Source organism: Aquarana catesbeiana, linkage group LG08 (genome assembly GCF_042186555.1).
Source record: "Aquarana catesbeiana isolate 2022-GZ linkage group LG08, ASM4218655v1, whole genome shotgun sequence".
NCBI classification, from domain to species: Eukaryota; Metazoa; Chordata; class Amphibia; order Anura; family Ranidae; genus Aquarana; species Aquarana catesbeiana.
In genome coordinates this window covers 47,515,763-47,541,943 of record NC_133331.1, presented here as the reverse complement: position 1 = coordinate 47,541,943, position 26,181 = coordinate 47,515,763, and the positions used below count along the sequence as shown (strand labels likewise).

The 26,181-nt window shown below is 43.2% G+C and overlaps 1 protein-coding gene across 13 annotated transcripts in view; it reads right to left on the bottom strand.

Moving 5' to 3' along the window:
• SHTN1 (shootin 1) overlaps positions 1-26,181 on the bottom strand; it is a 185,359-nt gene that overhangs the window by 37,419 nt on the left and 121,759 nt on the right. For 11 of the 13 annotated variants that reach the window (XR_012235636.1, XR_012235639.1, XR_012235640.1 and 8 more), the window contains exons 11-14: positions 21,468-21,570; positions 20,428-20,510; positions 2,425-2,531; positions 707-763 (exon numbers count right to left, since the gene is read on the bottom strand). Coding sequence is in view for 4 of the 13 variants with exons in the window: in XM_073595793.1 (XP_073451894.1) it covers positions 707-763; positions 2,425-2,531; positions 20,428-20,510; positions 21,468-21,570 (350 nt within the window). In the remaining 9 variants the exon portion in view is untranslated. The remainder of the gene's footprint in view (positions 1-706; positions 764-2,424; positions 2,532-20,427; positions 20,511-21,467; positions 21,571-26,181) is intronic. The other 2 variants (XM_073595794.1, XM_073595797.1) reach the window with 2 other exon arrangements.

Sequence of the window (26,181 nt, the reverse complement as noted above, 5' to 3'; positions counted from 1 at the left end):
TATAAGATTTAGCGCCACTCCATATATATATATATTTTAAATTGATTTTGTATGTGGTGACACTAAAGGTGTTGGCAGCTTTATCCAGTTAGTACTTATTACACATCTTGGGATATATTTGTTTTTTTTACATCAATCTATACAAATGTATTTTGTACCCACTTATTTTACACACAGTGTAGTGCACAAGTTACCCATTTTATTTTATTTGGGGGCTGGCTTACATCATTTGTTTGACCGCATCTTAAGTGCCTGTAGGCGTCGCTATAACATGACTGTGTTAGAATTCCACTCCTGTGTCCCTCAATGGATAAGATAATATGTCTCCGTAGCAATGCAGTGAGGTGGGGCTTTTACAGAAGACGGAGCATTAAAACGAATAATCTGGTCAATAAAAGACGTACACAGTAATGTGAGAACGATTCATTAAACAGAAGGATGAGATACAGCAAGTAATTGAACAGATGAAATACTGAACTGATAATAAAAAAGGTGAACTGTGGGGGTTCAGGATGATGCAAGCAAGGCACAGCTCATTGTAAGCACTCCCATTGAGAGCTGCGTCTTTAATGTAAACGATTTATCTCTCCTTGTAAAAATAAGAGGATAAAAAAAAAAAACCTTCTTTTATTTCTACATTGAATGTGAAATGTGACAAGATAGAGGACACAAACAGCACACATCGCATGCCATGCAAAGAGCTTACTGTCATCACTTCCTCCTCACATCCTGCGGGTGGCGCTGCTGCCACTGGAGGCTCCTGCTGAGAACGGTATAAGGACACATGGTCACCGACACACTATACACCACCAGTGTCTAATGGCTTTTCTGGAGGGAGTGGTGAACTATTATCATTGAGCGTCTTCAGGAAAGGGAAAAGGTGTATGCATAACCTAACAATGATCTCCTATTTGTGCCCTTTTGGTTTGTCAAGTACACGTCTCACAACTGAAAGCGCAAAAAATACCTGTTGATCCTTCCAGAAGTCTTGTGAGCCGATAAATTCCTGTGCTCTCTGCTGGTGCTGCATTCTTATCAGTACATTGTTCCCAGTTATCTCTAAGGATCAAGGACCACAGACTACCCCCCTATGCTGACGAGATGAGAAGGGTGGGTTTTCTGTAGACCTGTCCTAGGATAACAATGCTGGACCTCCGTAGATACATTACCATGTGAGAACTGACACTCTAGGACAGGGGTAAACTGCATTTCTGTTCTTAGGTACTCAAACTCGAGTAAAAATCGAGTAAATCAGCTTCAATAAATAAGTTACATCTGGTTTATATTGTCCACTAGGGGGAAACTATCCCTTACCTCCTGTCTTGATGAGCACACAGGAAGTGTGAGGAATCCCTCCAAAGGAATTCAATAAAGACCCTCCAATGACGACCTTACAGAGGTGCTGACTCCTCTGCATGCCATCCAAATTATAGATATAGATATAGGAGTAGAAGCCTGCCTGGATTATTAAGGGTGGTAAAGGAGATGCTGGAGTGCTCCGTATGTGAACATCTACTTCTAATTCTGAGATTTCCCACTTCATTAGCCTGCAGAATACCACAGCTCTGACTCTGGAGCTGGAAGTTGGCATTTGCATTTAATTTGGTCCTGGATGGTCAGATATATAAAGGTACATGCATGCTCTGTTAGGTGGCCACTTTACATCCTTATGCTGGTTTGAAAATAAACATATAAAAGGTTTACCACTTAGATCCCCCTGGCAAGGCAGGGGCTGCATCAAAACTAATCTTTTATCTGAGACCAGAGAGGAGGGCTGCATCAAAACTAATCTTTTATCTGAGACCAGAGAGGAGGGCTGCATCAAAACTAATCTTTTATCTGAGACCAGAGAGGAGGGCTGCATGAAACCCGGGCCTTTATCTGAGACCAGAGAGGAGGGCTGCATGAAACCTGAGCCTGTATCTGAGACCAGAGAGGAGGGCTGCATCAAAACTAATCTTTTATCTGAGACCAGAGAGGAGGGCTGCATGAAACCCGGGCCTTTATCTGAGACCAGAGAGGAGGGCTGCATGAAACCTGAGCCTGTATCTGAGACCAGAGAGGAGGGCTGCATGAAACCTGAGCCTGTATCTGAGACCAGAGAGGAGGGCTGCATGAAACCTGAGCCTTTATCTGAGACCAGAGAGGAGGGCTGCATGAAACCTGAGCCTTCATCTGAGACCAGAGAGGAGGGCTGCATGAAACCTGAGCATTTATTTGAGACAAGAGCTAAAATGGAGCTCAGAAACGTAAAAAAAAAAAAAAAAAATCTATAGGAGCATGGAAGGTGACATCACATGTAGTGTTCCGGAAGGGAGGAAGGGTTATGCTCCACCAACTATTACTGAGCTGTGGATCTCTTCTGGGGATATCTTCTGCCTTTTCCCCGTCACATCTTTACCATTATCATGGATGGCGACTCACCTGGCTCTTTATTCGCACCGTCTGCTGGACAGGACGCAGATGGACCCCCTTCTTAATCCGACTCATCATCTCATCCACTGCCTGCCGCTTCAGATCATCAACATTCCCTGCAGAAGAGAAGGTGAATGGAGGCGTTAACAGGTGGCTAGAGAGGAGTCCGTGGGAATGCTGATGAAAATCACCATCCAAAATAGACTGAGGAACAAGCAATTAGGAGTTCTTTTATTTCTTTTGTATCCACAAAAACAAAACAATTATCCCCTATGATGAGCAAAAAGCACGCCAGTAATTAATTACCTGTAAACATCCGATCACATCCAAGTTTGTGTCTCTGCCCCTCCCACAATGGGAGATTTCCCTGCAGTAGTTTGTGTCTTTGCCCCTCCCACAATGAGGAGTTTAAAGTAGATGTAAACCCAATCACTAGAATCTCATATCTTTAAAATGTTAATGTACTTTTAAAAGTATTTTTTATCTTTTAAATCAGCAGATATCATTAAAATGTTACTAAACCCAGGACCCTGCATTCATTATACCTGGTCTCCCACAGTACACAGAACATGGAAATGCAATCATTTTAGTAATTGTAAACAGCTAAATACATTTTCTCATCAGCAGTGTATAGCTTGTGACTCCTATCAGTGTCCGGTTAAATCTTGTAGGAAGAGTTTTCATTCTGCTCTGACTGTCCTATGAGGCTGCAGGGCCCCTGACCCTCTGTCTGGACAGGGCCGATTGGCCCTGTGCTGATCACACACACCCTCTCAAGAAACAAAAAAAATAACTCTCTAGCAATACAGACCGAACTGAGCATGTGCAGAGTGTCCCCAAGGCTCTGTCCTGTCAGCAGATGGATTGGGGACAGTGGAAGAAGGGGAGGATCAGAAAAGACAGTATCAAACAGCCATTTTACACACTGTACAGGATTAACCCCTTAGGTTCCACAGTGAGTATAACAAGCATGCTTTACTGCATATACAGACTGATTTTACTGTTGTGAGTTTAGCAACACTTTAAAAAAAATCTCTGGCCATGAAGGCACTCCTCGTTATAAGATGATGATGCTCTGCCCATATCTCCCAATTGTGCTGCTACATTTTCACCTTGTCAGATGCTCCCCCTGGTGGATACCACATTTCCTAGCTGGAGGACCTCCAACATCATTTATCACTTTCCTTTCTAGCCTCGCTGTCCCAGCACCCCCCCCCCCCTCCTTCGTTATTTGCATAACTCTTCCCAGGAGCCAGCCCACTGTTTTTACCAGGGCTAAGGGCTCTAGATGGGAATACTGAGGAAGGATGCTGTGATGTTTTCAGGAAGCACAGCGCCCTGAAAGGATGTACAGCACCCTTCTTGCCCCTCCCACTTGCCCTGATATGCTTGCTCTGCATAGAGAAGCATTGAGGCCCAGTGATGACATCTATTGGAATAAAATAAGGTATGTATTAAACATGGAAAGGTTAAATTTAACCAGTTCATTAGCATGTTGATGAGGGGAGAAAGCAAAACATAAGCGCAATAAACTTTAGCTTTAAAGCGTAACTCCACTTTTGTTGAGAAAAAAACATTCCCCTCTGGGTGATCGATGTACATTACAAGGATTTCAACACTTTGTTGCAGATTCCTACCTTTTGTTATTCTGAAGCAATCCCTGTGTTAGGGTCCTTTCACACTGGGGCGGAGGCGTTGTCGGCGGTAAAGCGCCGCTATTATAAGCGGCACTTTACCGTCGGTATGCGGCCGCTAGCGGGGCGGTTTTACCCCACTGCTAGCAGCCGAGAAAGGGATTAAAACCACCGCAAAGTACCTCTGCAGAGGCGCTCTGCCGGCGGTATAGCCGCGCCGTCCCACTGATTTCAATGGGCAGGAGCGGTGAAGGAGCGGTATACACTCCGCTCGTTCACCGCTCCGAAGATGCTGCTGGCAGGACTTTTTTTACCATCCTGCCAGCGCATCGCTCCAGTGTGAAAGCCCTCGGAGCTTTCACACTGGAATGAAAGCAGCGGCACTTTCGGGTCGGTTTGCAGGCGCTATTTTTAGCGCAATAGCGCCTGCAAACCGCCCCAGTGTGAAAGGGCCCTAAGACTCCATACACACTATTAGATTTTTTGCTGATTTTTGGCTTCAGATTTACCAAAACCATGTAGTGCAAGGGCCTGCCCGATTGCATACAAATTGAAACTCTTAAGGTGTGACCTCATATTATATGGTTTTGGTAAATCTGAAGACAAAAATCTGCAGAAAATCTAATAGTGTGTATGGGGTGTTACTCTGTGCCCCGGTGCTGTACAAGTCTAATGGGAGTGGTTTCATAATTATCAATCAGATGCTGCACCTGCAGGACTCTAAAGAGGAATGTTGCTTGGCTTGCATCCCTTTAGACCACATGTGTCAAACACAAGGCCCGCGGGCCAAATCCGGCCTGCCAGGCCATTTTATGTGGCCCTTGCACCTCTTCTGGAGCTGCAGCACCCCCCCTTGTCTCAGCAGTCGGCAGCAGAGAGGAGAGTCCTCCTCTGGTCCTCCTCCAGACCCTGCACTTTCTGCTTCCCAGTACCCCCCCCCCCCCCCCAGATTTTTCGATAGTAAGGCTGGAGGAGGGCACTGTGATGTAAGGGAGGGTGGGGGATTCTTGACATCTATTGTAATGGGGGGAGCGGTGCTATGGACAACTATTCTTACAGATACAACCGGCCCTTTGAGGGCAATCATAATGCTGATTTGGCCCGCAATGAAATAAGAGTTTGACACCCCTGCTTTAGACGTTATTTCCTTTTGGGAGTATCTCACCAAAAAATACATTTTTGTTGCAGTTGATGCCTGATATCTGACTTGTATCTTAGTGCAGACTTCTGGGAAAATCAGTGAGCCAATCACACAAGCAGCAAATGATGTCTCTGGGGGACGTTCTGCACACAATCTATAGTATATACTCGAGTATAAGCCGAGTTTTTCAGCCCATTTTTTTAGGCTGTAAAACTCCCCTTCGGCTTATACTCGAGTGAGCCGTACCTTTTATTAGTAAAACTGCGTGTCTCCCGCTGTGTAATGCATTCTGTTCAGCCGTCCATTGAAACAAAGCCCGCCTCGCCTCCTCCTCGTCCGTCCGTGATAGAGGAACACTGATACGATGCTGGGAAACTGTATCAGTGTTCCGCCTATCACAGACAAGGAGGCGACGGGGCGGGCTTTGTTTCAATGGACGGCTGAACAGAATGCATTACACAGCGGGAGACACATGCTGTTTTACTAATAAAAGGTACGGCTGCAACTGGGCACAGTGAGGCTGCAACTGGGCACAGTGAGGCTGCAAATGGGCACAGTGAGGCTGCAAATGGGCACAGTGAGGCTGCAAATGGGCACAGTGAGACTGCAACTGGGCACAGTGAGGCTGCAAATGGGCACAGCGAGGCTGCAAATGGGCACAGCGAGGCTGCAAATGGGCACAGCGAGGCTGCAAATGGGCACAGTGAGGCTGCAAATGGGCACAGTGAGACTGCAACTGGGCACAGTGAGACTGCAACTGGGCACAGTGAGGCTGCAACTGGGCACAGTGAGGCTGCAACTGGGCACAGTGTGACTGCAACTGGGCACAGGGAGGCTGCAACTGGGCACAGGGAGGCTGCAGATGGGCATTGTTTACCGGTAGCTGCTGCATTTTCCCACCCTTGCCTTATACTCAAGTCAATATGTTTTCCCAGTTTTTTGTGGTAAAATTAGGTGCCTCGGCTTATATTCGGGTCGACTTATACTCGAGTATATATGGTAAGTACAGAACTCCTCCAGGTTACCATATTGCATTTTCAGAAAATTACAGAGCTGCAGATTGAAAAGGAAAGGTAATTTTTATTAACATTCAATTACAACATGACTTGTCAAAATTGCACTATTACGCCACACTATTATTATTTTTATTTCCCATGAAAGTGGAGTTACCATTTAAGGTCACTTACAGTCACTAAGGGAGACATGTTACGTCAGAGATGACCTGAAAAATTAGGTTTCTCCCGAACGCAGAGCAGTGGCGCAGAGCACGTTCCATGGAGCAGAGCCGGGCTCCGCAGGACACCAACCGCTGGCTGTATACACATAAACATCACACAAAGGCCTTGTGGGAAATAAAAGCTGGCGCTGCAGAATGTAATGGCCCCCATTATCTTATTAATACAATGAGGAATTCAGTTCCACATTCAATGCTTTTCCATTGTCGCCAGTGAATGACTTAAAAGCCAGCGCAACCTGTCAGATAACGGTGAGTTCGACCCGCGGGGGGCTCCTTAATTCCTTCAATAAAAAAAAAAAAAAAAAACGTGCAATTTGAAATGCTTACATTTACACGGAACGCCTGCGGTATAACCGGAGTCATTGTTTAAAAAAAAAAAAAACTTGGAAAGGTGATTTTCAACAAGGATTTAAAAACACATTTTAGATGTTGTGTTAACGGAACTGCGAACACCCTTTCATTGCCGAGAGACAGGAGATTCTGCAGAATAGAAAAGGGAAGAGCGGACATAGAACTCCTCCCCCGATTATTACTACCGTGAGGGGAAAAAAGTATTTGATCCCCTGCCGATTTGGTATGTTTGCTCACTGACAAAGAAATGATCGGTCTATAATTTTAATGGTAGGTTTATTTTAACAGTGAGAGACAGAATAACAACAAAAACATTCAGAAAAACGCATTTCCAAAAAGTTACAAATTGATTTGCATTTTAATAAGTGAAATAAGTATTTGATCCCCTATCAATCAGCAAGATTTCTGGCTCCCAGGTGTCTTCTATACAGGTAATGGAGCTGAGATTAGGAGCACTCTCTTAAAGGGAGTGCTCCTAATCTCAGCTTTTTACCTGTATAAAAAAAAGACACCTGTCCACAGAAGCAATCAATCAGATTCCAATCTCTCCACCATGGCCAAGACCAAAGAGCCATCCAAGGATGTCAGGGACAAGATTGTAGACCTACACAAGGCTGGAATGGGCTACAAGACCATCACCAAGCAGCTTGGTGAGAGGGTGACAACAGTTGGTGCGATTATTCGCAAATGGAAGAAACACAAAATAACTGTCAATCTCCCTCGGTCTGGGGCTCCATGCAATATCTCACCTCATGGAGTTTCAATGATCATGAGAATGGCAAACCTGGTGGTCAACTACAAGAAATGTCTGACCTCTGTGATTGCCAATAAGGGTTTTGCCACCAACTATGAAGTCATGTTTTGTAAAGGGGTCAAATACTTATTTCACTCATTAAAATGCAAATCAATTTACAGTGGGGATGGAAAGTATTCAGACCCCCTTAAATGTTTCACTCTTTATTATATTGCAGCCATTTGCTAAAATCATTTAAGTTAATTTTTTTTTCCTCATTAATGTACACACAACACCCCATATTGACAGAAAAACACAGAATTGTTGACATTTTTGCATATTTATTAAAAAAGAAAAACTGAAATATCACATGGTCCTAAGTATTCAGACCCTTTGCTGTGACACTCATATATTTAACTCAGGTGCTGTCCATTTCTTCTGATCATCCTTGAGATGGTTCTACACCTTCATTTGAGTCCAGCTGTGTTTGATTATACTGATTGGACTTGATTAGAAAAGCCACACACCTGTCTATATAAGTCCTTACAGCTCACAGTGCATGTCAGAGCAAATGAGAATCATGAGGTCAAAGGAACTGCCTGAAGAGCTCAGAGACAGAATTGTGGCAAGGCACAGATCTGGCCAAGGTTACCAAAAAAATTTCTGCTGCACTTAAGGTTCCTAAGAGCACAGTGGCCTCCATAATCCTTAAATGAAAGACGTTTGGGGTGACCAGAACCCTCCCTAGAGCTGGCCATCCAGACAAACTGAGCTATCGGGGGAGAAGAGCCTTGGTGAGAGAGGTAAAGAAGAATCCAAAGATCACTGTAGCTGAGCTCCAGAGATGCAGTCGGAAGATGGGAGAAAGTTGTAGAAAGTCAACCATCACTGCAGCCCTCAACCATTTGGGGCTTTATGGCAGAGTGGCCTGACGGAAGCCTCTCCTCAGTGCAAGACACACGAAAGCCCACATGGAGTTTGCTAAAAAAAACACCTGAAGGACTCCAAGATGGTGAGAAATAAGATTCTCTGGTCTGATGAAACCAAGGTAGAACTTTTTTGCCTTAATTCTAAGCGGTATGTGTGGAGAAAACCAGGCACTGCTCATCACCAGTCCAAGACAGTCCCAACAGTGAAGCATGGTGGTGGCAGCATCATGCTGTGGGGGTGTTCTTCAGATGCAGGGACAGGATGACTGGTTGCAATCGAGAGAAAGATGAATGCAGCCAAGTACAGGGATATCCTGGATGAAAACCTTCTCCAGAGTGCTCAGGACCTCAGACTGGGCAGAAGGTTTACCTTCCAACAAGACAATGACCCTAAGCACACAGCTAAAATTACGAAGGAGTGGCTTCACAACAACTCTGTGACTGTTCTTGAATGGCCCAGCCAGAGCCCTGACTTAAACCCAATTGAGCATCTCTGGAGAGACCTAAAAATGGCTGTCCACCAACGTTTACCATCCAACCTGACAGAACTGGAGAGGATCTGCAAGGAGGAATGACAGAGGATCCCCAAATCCAGGTGTGAAGAACTTGTTGCATCTTTCCCAAAAAGACTCATGGCTGTATTAGATCAAAAGGGTGCTTCTACTAAATACTGAGCAAAGGGTCTGAATACTTAGGACCATGTGATATTTCAGTTTTTATTTTTTAATAGATCTGCAAAAATGTCAAAATTCTGTGTTTTTCTGTCAATATGGGGTGCTGTGTGTACATTAATGAGGAAAAAAATGAACTGAAATGATTTTAGCAAATGGCTGCAATATAACAAAGAGTGAAAAATTTAAGGGGGTCTGAATACTTTCCTTCCCCACTGTATAACTTTTTTGAAATGTGTTTTTCTGGATATTTTTGTTGTTATTCTCTCTCTCACTGTTAAAATAAGCCTACCATTAAAATTATAGACTGATCATTTCTTTATCAGTGGGCAAGCGTACAAAATTAGCAGGGGATCAAATACTTTTTTTTCCCCTCACTGTAAGTGGGGCAGGAGACACAATTAAATGAACACTATTAAGCAGAGAGACCATTCAAACATTTTAAATTTAAAAGTGTATGGGTATTTTTTTTTTAATAATCATACTTACCTAGGTGGAGGCTTACCTAGGTAAGCCTAGAGGTGGCGCCTCTAACACTGAGAACCAAGTGATTAAACACCGCCGATCCCTCAGTTCTCACAGCTCCCTGAGTAGAGAGCTGGCGACTGGCAATCAGCAGCTCTCTGCTCTGTCCCAAACCCTCTCCCCTGCTCACTAGAGTGCTGGGCTGTGGAGGGGGCGGGAGTGGCGGGCTCAGGCCCTCAGTGGCTCACTGAGAGGCTGAGCCAGGTGCCGGTCCAGACGTGTAGGCAGATCCCAACTCGATTGTCGCGATCTTGCCGGAGCCTGGACCGCCTCTGTGACATCAGCCGACAGCAGGCTTCAGCCCGCTGTCTGCTGAAAACGGGTCACAGGAGTGTAGAACGAACTGCACTCCTGTGATCCACAGAAGTACAGCCAAACAAGCTTTGGCTGTACTTCTTTAAAAGCTGAAGTTAAATGTTTTGCTTTCTCTAGTTCCTCACTTCCTTCTTCATCAACATGCTATTTAACCAATTCAATACTGGACACTTTCACCCCCTTCCTGCCCAGGCCAATTTTCAACTTTCAGCGCTGTCGCACTTTGAATGACAATTGCGTGGTCATGCAACACTGTACCCAAATGACGCCTTCTTTATAATTTTTTTCTCACATATAGAGATTTCTATTGGTGGTGTTTAATCACCGCTGGGTTTTTTTATTTTTTGCTCAACAAAAAATGAAAAAACTGAGAATTCTGAAGAAAAAAAAAAAAAAGTTTTTCTTCATTTATGTTATAACATTTTGTAAACAATTAATCTTTCATCATAAATTTAGGCCAAAATGTATTCCGATACGTTTCTTTTGGTGAAAATAACCCAAATCAGTGTATATTATTTAGTCTGTAGGAAAGTAATGTTAAACTATGATATACAGTCAGGTCCATAAATATTGGGACATCGACAATTCTAATCTTTTTGGCTCTATACACCACCACAATGGATTTGAAATGAAACGAACAAGATGTGCTTTAACTGCAGACTTTCAGCTTTAATTTTACATCCAAATCAGGTGAACGGTGTAGGAATTACAACAGTTTGTATATGTGCCTCCCACTTTTTAAGGGACCAAAAGTAATGGGACAGATTAACAATCATCCATCAAACTTTCACTTTTTAATACTTGGATGCAAATCCTTTGCAGTCATCTACAGCCTGAAGTCTGGAACGCATAAACATCACCAGACGCTGGGTTTCATCCCTGGTGATGCTCTGCCAGGCCTCTACTGCAATGGTTTTGAGTTCCTGCTTGTTCTTGGGGCATTTTCCCTTCAGTTTTGTCTTCAGCAAGTGAAATGCATGTTCAATCAGATTCAGGTGATTGACTTGGCCATTGCATAACATTCCACTTCTTTCCCTTAAAAAACTCTTTGGTTGCTTTGGCGGTATGCTTCGGGTCATTGTCTATCTGCACTGTGAAGCGCCGTTCAATTAGTTCTGAAGCATTTTGCTGAATATGAGCAGATAATATTGCCCGAATCACTTCAGAATTCATCCTGCTGCTTTTGTCAGCAGTCACATCATCAATAAATACAAGAGAACCAGTTCCATTGGCAGCCATACATGCCCACACCATGACACTACCACCACCATGCTTCACTGATGAGGTGGTATGCTTTGGATCATGAGCAGTTCCTTTCCTTCTCCATACTCTTCCCTTCCCATCACTCTGGTACAAGTTGATCTTGGTCTCATCTGTCCATAGGATGTTGTTCCAGAACTTAGAAGGATTTTTTAGATGTTGTTTGGCAAACTCTAATCTGACCTTCCTGTTTTTGTGGCTCACCAATGGTTTACATCTTGTGGTGAACCCTCTGTATTCACTCTGGTGATTTCTTCTCTTGATTGTTGACTTTGACACACATACACCTACCTCCTGGAGAGTGTTCTTGATCTGGCCAACTGGTATGAAGGGTGTTTTCTTCACCAGGGAAAGAATTCTTCGGTCATCCACCACAGTTGTTTTCCGTGGTCTTCCGGGTCTTTTGGTGTTGCTGAGCTCACCGGTGCGTTCTTTCTTTTTAAGGATGTTCCAAACAGTTGATTTGGCCACACCTAATGTTTTTGCTATCTCTCTGATGGGTTTGTTTTGTTTTTTCAGCCTAATGATGGCTTGCTTCACTGATAGTGACAGTTCTTTGGATCTCATATTGAGAGTTGACAGCAACTGATTCCAAATGCAAATAGCACACTTGAAATTAACTCTGGAACTTTTATCTGCTCCTTGTAAATGGGATAATAAGGGAATAACACACACCTGGCCATGGAACAGTTGAGCAGCCAATTGTCCCATTACTTTTGGTCTCTTAAAAAGTGGGAAGCACATATACAAACTGTAGTAATTCCTACACCGTTCACCTGATTTGGATGTAAATACCCTCGAATTAAAGCTGAAAGTCTGCAGTTAAAGCACATCTTGTTCGCTTCTTTTCAAATCCATTGTAGTGGTGTAAAGAGCCAAAAAGATTAGAATTGTGTCGATGTCCCAATATTTATGGACCTGACTGTATATACCTGAAAATTGATCAATCCTGATGTATTGTGGCCCGAAAATAGCAGGACAGTACAAAAATTCCTCAAAATGATCCCTTTTTGGAAATCACAGTCCAAGCTATTTAGTAAGAGGCATGGCGAGTTTTTTGAAGTTGTAATTTTGTCACAATTTGTGGAGAATATTAAGAAATTTTTTAAAAAATTGTTTTTTTCACAACTTTTTTTTTGTCATTATTTATATACTGTCATTGGTGCAGTACAGCGGTATTATGAAACTGGTGTGGCGGTGATCAGAGACTGGTGACAGTATGTAAAAAAAAAAAAGTTTAATAATTTTTTTCTCTTTTTTTATTTTGTTATAATTTGTGACTGTGACCAATACAGGGCTACAATAGTAACATAGTAACATTGTACTACTCTGGGGAAGTGATCAGTTTTTTTATTTATTTCATTATTTATAAGCAACCATTTTTATTGAATGACATTGATTCATTCAGTGTGTATTGTGATTAGCTGTGATTGACCACAACTAATCACATGGTACAGATGGGCTATGGTTGGTCCTGTCTTTACCATTTGATCACTGTGACAAATCTCAGCCAGCAACACAATAGTACACAATGAATGGCATAAACCAAAGCCATTCATTGCTTACAATTGTCATGTGATCTGCTGTGATTGGTCACAGCGGTCACATGGTAATAGCAGCGGGTCGGTACACTGAGCAGCCATCGGCTGTGTCTACTGGACACAGCCAGTGACATGTTGCGCCACAGCGTGGCCTGTGGGGCACACACACGAGGCGCGTGCTTGGAGGACGTCATATCTGTCTTGCCCAGCCATCAATTGACAATAGGTTGGGCGGGAAGTGCTTAAATAAACACCATTAAGCAGGGAGTCCATTCAGACAAACATTTTACATTTAAAGCCAAAGTTTTGCCTTCCCTGGTTCTGCCTTTCCTTCTTCATTAACATGCTAATAAAAAAAAAAAAAACACCTTTTCATTTGATTACACACCCTAAGCAGGTGTTGCAGGAAAGAAAATCGCTCGATTCCCCCATGAACACAGTCAGTGTTGATGGTGGAATGTCCCCCTGCGGAGCTCCCGTGTTCTCCCAGGGTTTGGAGGGGTGCAGGGAGCTGTATCTGTAGGAAGAACACAATGATTACAGCTAATAATGCATGCTAGAAATCGGACATGCTGACTGTTCCAAAGTCAAAAGTCGATCAATGGATCAGCTTAGGTACAATCAGCCTGTCCATAGATGGATACATGCAATGCTGTACCCAAACGAAATGTGCGTCCTTTTTTCCCTACAAACAGAGCTTTCATTTGGTGGTATTTGATCACCTCTGCGGTTTTTATTTTTTGTAATATAAACGAGAAAAGACTGAAATTTTTTTTTTTTTTAAATGATATTTTCTAATTTTTTGCTATAAAAAAAATACAATAAACTCAATTTTAGTCATACATTTAGGCCAAAAAGCATTCAGCCACATGTCTTTGGTAAAAAAAATTCCAATAAGTGTGTATATATATTTAAGTGTATATTTATTGGTTTGCGCAAAAGTTATAGCGTCTACAAACTAGGGTACATTTTCTGGAATTTACACAGCTTTTAGATTATGACTGCCTATGTCATTTCTTGAGGTGCTAAAATGGCAGGGCAGTACAAACCCCCCCAAATGACCCCATTTTGGAAAGTAGACACCCCAAGGAATTTGCTGAGAGGCTTATTAAGCACATTGAATATTTTATTTTTTTGTCACAAGTGATTGAGAAATGACAACAAAATAAATACAAAGTTTTCACTGAAATGATATATTGCTCAAACATGGCATGGTTATATGTGAATTACACCCCAAAATACATTCAGCTGCTTCTCCTGAGTATGGGGATACCACATGTGTGAGACTTTTTAGGAGCCTAGCCGCGTACGGGGCCCCGAAAACCAATCACCGCCTTCAGGATTTCTAGGGGCGTAAATTTTTGATTTCACTCTTCACTGCCTATCACAGTTTCAAAGGCCATGAAATGCCCAGGTGGCACAAAACCCCCCAAATGACCCCATTTTGGAAAGTAGACACCCCAAGCTATTTGCTGAGAGACATGTTGAGTATTTTGCAGATATCGCTTTTTGTCACAAGGTTTTGAAAATTGAAAAAAAAAAAAAAGTTTTTCTTTCTTCATTTTCAAAAACAAATGAGAGCTGCAAAATACTCACCATGCCTCTTATCAAATACCTTGGGGTGTCTACTTTCCAAAATGGGGTCATTTGGGGGGGTTTTGTGCTATCTGGACATTTCAGAGCCTCCGTAATCACAACTTTACGCCTTTAGAAATCCTGAAGGCGGTGATTGGTTTTTGGGGCCCTGTACGCGGCTAGATTCCCAAAAAGTCTCACACATGAGGTATATAAATATTCCATGGACACAACATACCTCTCAGCAAATAGCTTGAAGTATCTACTTTCCAAAATGGGGTCATTTGGGGGGAGTTTGTGCCATTTTGACATTTCATGGCCTCCGAAACTGATAGGTAGTGAGGAAGTGAAATCACCATTTTACACCCTTAGAAAGCCTGAAGGCGATGATGATTTTCGGGGTCCTGTACGCGGCTAGGCTCCCAAAAAGTCTCACACATGTGGTATCCCCGTACTCAGGAGAAGCAGTAGAATGTATTTTGGGGTGTCATTCCACATATGCCCATGGCATGTTTGAGCAATACAGTAAAACCTTGGTTTGAGAGCATTTTGTAAGACAAGCAAAACACCTCTCTTCTCTTTTATACGCTGTAGTTCTTGCTGGATTTTGCTTCTAATCCACTGGTGGAGGGTTCCATTTGAGGATGGACCTTTTATGGTTACACACACATTGCTAAAATCTTTTGATATGCACTCTAAACTGAAGGACCTATGAATAAATGGTTGTGGAACAAATCATTTGAGTTTCCATTATTTCTTATGGGGAAATTTGTTTTGATATACAAGTGCTTTGGATTACAAGCTTACAATCTAAGGTTCTACTGTATCTCATTAAGTGACAACTTTGTGCAAAAAAAAAAAAAAAAAAAGTTAAAAAGTTTGTAATTTTCCCGAAACTTGTGGCAAAATATAAAATATTCCATGGACTCAACATGCTTATCAGCAAATGGCTTGGGGTGTCTACTTTCCAAAAAGAGGTCATTTGGGGGGGGGGTTTGACCTGTCCTGGAAATTTATGTACAACATTAGAAGCTTATGCCACACATCACCCACTCTTCTAACCACAAGACAAAAGCCCTTTCTGACAATTTCTGTTTACATGGAAAAATATTTTTTGCTAGAAAATTACTCTGAACCCCAAAACATTATATATTTTTTTTAAAGCAAAGGCACTACAGATTAAAATGGTGGGTGTTGCAATTTTTTTTCTTTCACACAGTATTTGCGCAACAATTTTTTAAACGCAATTTCTTTGGAAAATGTTCTGAATTTTAATGCATTAAAACACACTATATTGCTCAAATGTTTGATAAAATATAAAGGATAATCTTATGGCGAGTACATAGATACCAAACACGACATGCTTTAAAATTGCGTATAAACGTGCAGCAGGCGAGAAAATACATACATTTTAAAAAGCCTTTACAGGTTACCACTTTAGATTTACAGAGGAGGTCTACTGCTAAAATGACTGCCCTCGATCTGACGTTCGTGGCGATACCTCACACGCATTGTGCAATTGCTGTTTACATATGATACAAGACCGACGCTTGCGTTCGTATTTGCGCGCGAGCAAGGGGGAGAGGTGTTCCTTTTTTTTTTCTTTTCCTTATTTTTTTTTTCTTATTTTACTTTTACAAAAATGGGTCAATTAGACTCTATATCTCTCCTCTGCCCTCAAAGCATCTGACCACACCAAGATTGGTGTGATCAGATGCTTTCCCAATGGTGCTGTTTATATCCAGCGAAACCGAAGTCATGAAATGCTCGTAGCTTCCGGTTTCTTAGGCCATAGAGATGATTGGAGCCATTCTGATCTTCAATCAGCTCTATGGTCAGCTGGCAGAGCAACCAGCTGCATTATCAGATTCCCCGGTGGGACAGGAGAGCCCGAGAAAACCAAGGAAGACGGGGGGGAGGGGCATTCCCTCCCGCTGCTTGTAAAAGCAGTCTAGCAGCTAATTAGCCACTAGGATTGCTTTTACATGAAAGCCGACTGGCTGAAGAGAACAATAGCAAGATGATACCTAAACCTGCAGGCATCATTCTGGTATAACCAAAGTCCAGCAACATACCAGTACGTTGCTGGTCCTTGTTGGGCATATATTGTAATGTTCTTTTTTTTCATGCAGCCTGTGGGCTGAAAGATAAAAAGATATTGATCGGTGGGTATGCCCACTATTAGAATACCGCCCTGCATTGACCCACTTCTAATGATGGGCATACATGCACCATTTTTTTTTTAACTGGGGGGGTGAAATCACCTTCTACAGCACTGGAGTCACTGATTTACGTATCGTGTGAGCAAACGCTGTTGCTGTCAAGATAAATAAATCAATTCTGCAGCTGAATGGCGTACCTGAAAAAAAAAAATAATGGTTAACAATAAAACACAGTAAACAGTAAAGTATAAAAGAGTTACATACCTGAAAAGCAAACATGATAAAACATAGTTAACATTGTAAAAAAAGTAGAACAATAGAGAAAGCAATAAAACAACTATTTTTGTCTTTTTTATTTTATACATTTTTTTTTTCTTTTAACTTTTTTTTTTATTTTTTTTTACACTTTTATTTGTACCTGTAACTGTAACGGTTCCAGGTTCGGGTCTCTCAAAATGCATCTTTGGAGACCCTGTGAAAGTTTGTCCTAGTCTGTGCAGTGCTGTACCCTACGCTAATACTCCACTAGTGTATGGTAGCGTTCAAAACATTCACCATCATGGTCAGGATAGGAGGGACAATAATAGCGGGTGTCACGGCCTATATCTGCACTTGCTACAGACACAACATCTTCTTTGGGGTGATCGTTGGGTAGGGGTACCAGGGAGGACATACAGAAAATGCCTCCCATGCAGCCAGCTTACTGCATTTGCATTGGGAAGTTGGGGCACAGCACCATCTGGATACAGAAGGGCTCTGACGATCTCTTCCTGGAATTTAAGGAAGGATCCAGTGTGTCCTGACGCTTTGTATAGCACAGAAGCGTTCAGCGGAGCCAATTGGAATAAGTATACAGACACTTTTTTATACCAGCGTCTGGCCTTACGGGCAATTGAATACAGCGCCATCAACTGGTCGTTGAGGTCCATCCCTCCCATGTTAAGGTTGTATTCGTGGACACAGAAGGGTTTCTTCACAACACCAGTCGCTGTATGAATTTGGACCGTCGTTTCTGCATTAAAGGAGGACAGAAGGAAAACATTCCGTGAATCCCTTCATTTCACAGCGAGCAAATTATTACTTCTCAAGCAGGGTCTCTCCCCCAGCCTAAGACGGGAATCTACAAACCGCTGGGGTAAGCCCAGGCGATTAGATCACATGGTGCCACAATTCCAATGCCAATTCCATGATCAAACAAGTGACTAAAAAGTGGCACGCTTGTGTAATAATTGTCCACATACAAGTGGTACCCCTTTCCAAATAAGGGTGACACCGAGTCCCACACAATCTTACCAGCACTCCCTATGTAGTCTGGGCAGTTCTCCGGCTCCACGTGACTATCTCTTCCCTCGTAAACCATAAAACTATATGTACAGCCTGTGGCCCTTTTACAGAGCTTATACATCTTGACCCCATATCTGACACGCTTGCTGGGAAGGTACTGTTTGAATGACAAGTGGCCAGAAAACTTAATCAGGGACTCATCAACGCAGACAACTTGATGGGGAGTAAACAAGGCTGCAAACTGTTGGTTGAAGTGGTTTACGAGGGGCCGAATTTTGTGGAGTCAATCGTATTCAGGGTCACCCCGAAGATGACAGAGTTCATTGTCGTTGAAGTGCATAAATCGCAAGATCTGCTTGTATCTAGCCCTGGTCATGGAGCCAGAAAACACGGGCATATGGTGAATTGGGTCAGTGGACCAATATGAGCGCAACTCACTTTTTTTTAGTTATGTCCATGAGGAGGGATAGGCCCAGAAAGGTCTTAAATTCGGAGAATGTGATAGGTCTTCGATCTCTGGCAAGGGTCAACTGGGGATTAGAGGTGATGAATTGACCAGCATACAAATTGCTTTGGTCCACAATAGATCTATAGAGATCTTCCGTAAAAAACAGCAAATAAAAATCAAGAGGCGTAAAATCAACTATTTCCACCTGAATTCCAGGTTGGCCAGTGAATGGGGGAAGTACGGGTGCTACAGAAGTGGTGGGCTCCCAATTCGGATTGGCAAATGCAGCAGGAAGGGCAGTATGGGCTGAAGGGGCCTGTCTTTGTCTTTTTGGTGGCTGCAAGACACTACTTGTGCTAGCCACCGCACCAGCTTGAACTGCACTTATGGAACTCGCCACGTCACCACATGATACTGCAGTGCTGGTTTGACTACGACCAGGATGTACTAGGCCGCTGGTGCTTGCCAGTTCACCAGAAGGATGAGCAGCACTAGTGCTGGCTCTCTGCTCCATACGAGAGCCCTACAGTTCTTGCACTTCAACAACAGCAGAAGAACGGGGTCGGGGACGTCTGACCTTGGCAGGGACCACTACTCAGCCGTCAGAGATATCTGTCAGGGTGCCGCTGCTGTCTACAGGATCGTGTTCTGAGCCTGAATCTGACAGATGGGTGACTTCCTCTTCACTCTCATCTGTCATGCTTAGAAACGTGTAGGCCTCTTCACTAGTGTACCTTCGATTGGACATTGTGGCCTCTAAATTTACTGGTACAACTAGTGAAACTCACAGGAAAAAAAAAGAGCACCTGACTGTCAGTGACTGCTTCAAACGCTACCAAAAAAACTGTTAGCGTTCGCAGGGATCAGGCCTGTCTCTGCAAACGCTGCAGTTATGTGTTTTGTAAGTGACAGTAATTGATTGATACTGCACTTGGGTGGGCTAGGCTGTGTAGAGGGGCTAAACTCGGGTGCTAGCAGGTAACCTGCTAACACTGCGTTTTTGGGAACCCTAAACTACTGGGGACTAACCAGCGTCACCCATGACACTAATACGGCGATCAGAAAAAAGATCTATTAGTGACACGGAGACGGGGTGAAAGGGTTAACTAGGGGGGTGATCAAGGGGTTAAACCTTTATTAGGGGGGTTTGGGGGGTACCCTAGACCTAACAGGGCCTACTACTAATTGCCATTGCCCTAACACTGATTAGAGTCACAAGTGACACCAATGCAGTGATCAGTGAAAAATCTGAAAATTGCAATTGGTGACACAGTGACAGGGAGTGAAGGGGTTAACTGGGGGGGGGGCCAATCGGGGGGGTGACAAGTGTACCTACTGGTGTTAGTGTAGTGTTGTGCAACTCACAGTAAGATGTTCTCTCTCCTCTCCCTGGAACAGAAAATAATTCCAGAGAGGGAGATGACATCACTTCCCCTGTCTGTGTTTACACTTACAGACAGAGGAAGCATTTTCATTCGCCAGAACCAATCAGCAGGTCCAGGCCAGAAATCATTGGCCTGGACCTGAAGACTGATCTGCTCTGCTACAAATCCAATCATTGTGGGTACTGTGGCTATTGAGGAATATATTTAAAAGAGAAGTTGGCCTTTTTCTTTCAAAAATCATACTTAACTAGGTGCTGTACCCTGCCGACTCTAAGACTGAGAACTGAGCAAACAAATATCGCTGATCCCTCCGTTCTTAGAGAGCTGGTGACTGTCAGTCACCGCTCTCTACTCAGCCCCCATCCTCCCCACCCATGCTCACTGCACTATGGGGTGGGAGCAGCCAGCTTAGGCTCTCAGCGGCCTGCAGAGAGGCTCAGCCGAGTGCGGGTCCAGGCATTTGGCCAGATCTCGACTTTATTGTTGCGATCTTGCCTGAGCCGGCTCTGTGATCTCAACTGACAGTGAATTTCAGACCCCTGTCTGCTGAAAACGCATCACAGGAGTGCAGAACAAACTGCACTCCTGTGATCCACAGGAGAAGTACAGCCAAATGAGCTTTGGCTGTACTTCTCCTTTAAGTGAAAGTTTTTGTGCTCAGAGTTCAGCTTTAAGTACTTACACACATTATTTCTATCACAGTTTGGCCCATGGCAGAATCATTATCTCCATCCAGAAGGATTATCACTCTGGATTTGGCGGAATAAGTAATTTCCCTGAAAATCTGTTTTCTAAATTCACAGACGTAATTCTTTTCTTACCGGACTCTGACTGGGAGGCAATTTCCTTCTTCACGGAGCTACTCGCCTGCGAGGGTTTCTTCCGAATAATGGACATGAGGGACCTGGGGGGAGTTGGGGAACAGAGGGCGAGTCAGTGTCACAAAAACCCCTTAATTCCCAACACAGCACATATATACCATCAATTACCTGACATAGGGGTGCCACATCCCTCATACACATCACTTTTATGCAGGGTATATATGTTGTTTTTTTATTTTTTTCATTCAAACAGCGGGTGGATCGACTTCAGTAAAACCAGCCTGCATACAGATGGATTGAAATTCGTCCGGCTCCTGCTGAGACGGCCAAAATTCTATCCATCTACGGCCGGCTTAAGACTGCTCAAAAATGTGTATTCCAGCTGTCAGCCTGGAGTTCTGCTTAAAGTGTTACTAAACCCAGGAGCCTGCATTCACTATATCTGGTCTCCCACAGTACACAGAACATGGAAGTGCAATTATTTTAGTAAATATAAACTGCTAAATACCTTTTCTCATCAGCAGTAAATAGGAGTCTTGTGACTTCTATCAGTGTCTGGTTAAAGCCTGTAGGAGGAGTTTTCATTCTCCTCTGACTGTCCTATGAGGCTGCATGACCTCTGACCCTCTGTCTGGACAGTGCTGATTGGCCCTGTGCTGATCACATGCACACTCCCAATTAAAAATAAATAAAAAACTCTCTACCAATACACAGCAAACTGGGCATGTGCAGAGCACCCCCAAGGCTCTGTACTGTCAGCAGATGGATTAGGGACTGTGGAAGAAGGGGAGGATCAGTGAAGACAGGATCAAATAGCCTTTGTACATAATGCGGAGGGTTAATCCCTTAGGTTCCACAGTGAGTATAAGAAGCATGTTTTACTGCATATACAGACCCATTTTACTGTTGCGGGATTAGTAACACTTTAAATGAGAAAAAAAGCTATTCTGGGGTACTACCCCTTTCATCATACAGGCACCATCACAGCTAATTTCTAATGATGACAGATTTATTTCTGTACCTGAAGACGACAGTCTTACCGGATGGGGTTGGCCGGCGGAGGAGGCGGGAGAGGTGGCGGCGGTGGCGGAGGAGGAGGTGGCGGATTCTCAGCCTGATGTACTCGTTTCTGGAGCTCTTGCACTGCTCAGAAAAAGACAATAAGTCATGACCAATAACACTGAAGACGACCAGATCTTTCCTGTGCTGCATTTAGTCTGCAGATCCCACTACCCTCAACAGGTTCATACACATCCGCCTAATCCAAACTTACTCCAGGAACCTGCCTACCCATGAACCGATCTAGTCCAGCCTTATGGCAAAGAAAGCCGGTTGGTCCTATGCAAGCTGCTACTGTAAGCACTCCTCCTGAAAGTACTATCTGCCTGGCTGTCATATCAATCCTCTGGCTTCCATCACTGCATTATTGTTCTGGATTAATGAACCAAAATGCTGAAACCAAATGATCAGCATGACAGCCATTCTAGTTGTATTTTCACAAGCAGTGATGAGCAGTACCAGACCTTGTATTCTGTCATGACAGGTCCCCTTTAACACCTTCAGAATTATTATTTTTATACAGAATTTATATAGTTTACGCAGCGCTTCACAACTTGGGGATAGACAGTACAAATACAATACGCTTTAATATAGTAGGGATCAGATGGCCCTGCTTGTTAGAGCTTCCAGTCCATGGGGGAGGGTCAGGAGATACAAAAGGTAATAACTGTGGGGGATGTGCTGATGGTGAAAATAAATGTAGAGTTGTTAGGTGGGGGTCAGATAGGCTTCTCTGAAGAGATGAGTTTTCAGGGATCGTCTGAAAGTAGACAAAGTAGGAGATAGACCGACAGAGGATGGGAAAGGCCTGGAAGAAGTCATGGAGGCGAGCATGGGATGAGATGACAAGAGAGCTAGAGAGCAGGTCTTGGGAGGAGCGAAGTGGACGATTTGCTTGGTATTTTGAGACCAGATTAGTGATGTAGCTGGGGGCCAGGTTGTGGATGGCTTTGTAAGTTATTGTAAGTATTTTGAATTTAATTTGTTAGCGGAGTGGTGGCCAATGGAGGGATTGGGAGAGAGGTGTAGCAGACACCGAGTCGTTTGTAAGGTGGAGCCTGGCAGAATTCCATGTACTAGTGTTTATCATCTCAGTGAGAGGTTTCTGGATTAAGACATTATTTATAAGAAGATTCTTCATCACAAACCAGAGGAGGTAAAAATACTCTGGGAGATTTTAAATACAGCAACCCCAGCACAGCGCCGATGTGATCCCACCAACAAAAGACAATAATTTTTTTTCTGCTGTCACCATGTCACCGTTCTATTATCGTCCTCTCACAACGTGACATGCAAGGTCACCTATTATTAAGCCCATGTTATTGGTGGAAACTGCCAGTGAACTTCAAATACAGCCTGACGCATAGCAAGCTATATTCAAAAGCTAGTACCTTCGATACACTTTGATCTAATCTGGTGTCAATAAAGCTTGTTGCGGTTAAGGAAAAAAACACAGTGGAGTGCAGATTACATGTTTGTCTGTAGGGGATAAGGCAGATCCTGAAAAGGTGTGCACCCGCGGCTGGCCGCTACATAAGGTTGCCTGGAACAGTGTAATTTGTACCAACATCACATGTACAGGGCCTCTTTATCAGGATTGCTAAAATAATGGCTGACATTATTTAACGGTTTTGTTTAGCTTATAAACTTGCAATATTAAAAAATGAGGCACACAGATGGAAAAATGCAAAATAATGGAAGAGTGATGAAAAAGGTGTGTTTAGTAATGTTATATTACGCCAGATTCAAGGGATTTCAGTTATGGTCTTGTGGTGAAAAACACACACACACCTTACTAAAATCTACCAAACTTATCTGAAAAAGTGTTCTGGAGCAACTCTTTGAGGAGCAGAGACCATCAGGGATGAGATCTCTCAGGGAGGAAGAGGTGAGAGTGTCAGGGGTGAGATCTCTCAGGGAAGAAGGGAAGAAGAGGCATTACGGTCAAGGATGAGATCTCTCAGGGAAGAAGAGAGGAGACTGTCAAGGATAAGTTCTCACAAGGAATAAGAGGTAAAAAAGTCAGGGATGAGATCTCTCAAGGAAGAAGGTAAGAAGAGCTGATATGGTCAAAGATTAGATCTCATGGAAGAAGAGGTAAGAGTGTCAGGGGTGAGAACTCTCATGGAAGAAGGTAAGAAGAGCTGATATGGTCAAAGATGAGATTATTCGGGGAAGAAGAGAGGAGACTGTCAAAGATAAGATCTCTCAAGGAATTAGAGGTGAGAGTGTCAGGGATGAGATCTCTCAGGGAAGACTAGAGGAGGCTGTCAAGGAAAAGGACTCTCGAAGGAAGAAGAGATGAGAATGTCAGAGATGAGACGTCTCAGGGAAGAAGCGATGATAGTGTCAGGAATGAGATCTCTCAGGGAAGAAGAGGTAAAACTGTCAGGGGTGAGATTTCTCAGGGAAGAAGAGGTGAGAGTGTCAGGGGTGAGATCTCTCAGGGAAGAATGGAGGAAGAGCCAATTCGGTCAAGGATGAGATCTCTCAGGGAAGAAGAGAGGAGATTGTTAAGGATAAAGGTCTCTCAAGGAATAAGAGGTAAAAATGTCAGGGATGAGATCTCTCAGGGATGAAGGTAAGAAGAGCCAATATTGTCAAGGATGAGATATCTCAGCGAGGAAGAGAGGAGCCTGTCAAGAAAGTCTCTCTAGGAATAAGAGGCTGGGATCTCTCAGGGAAGAAGTAAGTGTTAAGAATGATTTCTCGAAGGAAGAAGAGGCGAGAATGTCAAGGATGAAATCTCTCAAGGAAGAAGAGGTGAGAATGTCAGAGATGAGATCCCTCAGGGAAGAAGAGATGAGAAAATAAAGATCGGAAGGTAAACATCCACTGACATAAGAGGACTGTCTCTCATTATCATATATAGTTGAGTCAGAGAACAATCTTACAAAGCTTAGCTCCAAACACCACAGACATCCCCTTAGTAGCTGACCTTAGGGTAAGGATGTCCTCTACTTTCCCCAGAAATACGGATGAGACCTGTGATGTGGCGCAAACAAGGAGGCTCGGCCAATGCTCCTGTACATCTTTGTTTCATGTCATCCTACAGGATGATTGTCCACCAACCACAAGTGAACTCCGTCCTGTGCAGGAGGGACCCTGAATGAGATGCAGAGACTTAATTAACACTAATCTGCTGACCTCAATAGAATGAAAAGTTCCAGTTTCTGTCTTTTGACAATGTCATCTTCTCATTGCCGGATAAGAGGGCATTAAGGGGAGACTTTTCATTTTAGAAAGTTGCGATGCAACAATAGATACAGCACTAATTACTCATCTACTGCAATATTGCTTTCTGCTAATGAGACAGCGCTTTTCTCTTTAATGGAGGCGATATTGATTGCCAGAAAAAACAGAGAGCCAATATAAAGAGCAGGCGAGGCATAGAGAAAGCAGGTTAATGTCCAGTTCTCATCACACACAAATTTCCCCAAACCCTCCACCGTCCTCCTAATCCCCAGAATTACAATGTAGTGAAATGGTAACAAGGGCGAGAGACAATCACTGCCCACTGACCTGGCAATGTTGTCTGTAATTAGTCAGGAAATCTGAACAAAACATGGAGGAGAACCTGCTCAGCTATTGTTGGATTAGCCTACCTCACCGCTTGACTAATCCCGTTTATTTCATTGATGAGATAAATTATTACCTTATTATTATTACATAATTATTAATAAAAAATATATATATTCTTAATTACTATATAACAATTATTACTAAACAATAATTATGTTTTAATGATTACTTATGACATTTATTGTTGTCCAACTACTGTATAATTATTTAATGTTAACTACTATAATTAATTATAAAATGATAGGATAAATATTAATTTATAGATAGATATATATACAGTGCCTTGAAAAAGTATTCATACCCCTTGAAATTTTGTCATGTTGCAACCAAAAACTTAAATGTATTTTATTGGGATTTTATGTGATAGACCAACACAAAGTGGCACAAAATTGTGAAGTGGAAGGAAAATGATAAACGGTTTTCAATATTTTTTTACAAATAAATATGTGAAAAGTGTGGGGTGCATTTGTGTTCAGCCCCCTTTACTCTGATACCCCTAACTAAAATCTAGTGGAACCAATTGCCTTCAGAAGTCACCTAATAAATAGAGTCCATATATGTGTGATTGATTCTCAGAGGTTTGTTAGAGAACCTTAGTGAACAAACAGCATCATGAACGCCAAGGAACACACCAGGAGAGAGCATAGGGGCTGGAGATCCCACGGGGGGGGGGAGGGGCAGCAGAAAAAGCTGGATAGAAGGAGCAGTGGGGCGGGCTGCATATAGAGGAGCCGATCTCTCTATTTCCCTCCTGCAGCCACTGAATGCCGCTTCTCCTCCTCTCCCTCCCGAAGACGGTACGTCCCTGGTGCAGCGGGGAGGATTCCTTTCATCCACCTCAAATGTGTAAATAGGAAAATCTGTTAATTTTTTTTTTTGATCAGCCGGCTGGCCAATCAAAACAAAAACGATCCATCTATGGCCAACTTTAGAGGTCACTGTACAAGCTGTGCTCTGCCCAGAAACAGCACTGCTTCCAGGACACCAGAAATTGCCACAGACACTGGACGAGACACGTGAAGCCTACAGAGACATTTATGCCAAGGAAAGTGTTGTGTAAAGGCTCGATTCACACTAAAGCGTTTTTTGATGCATTTTGCAGAAATGCAGGGA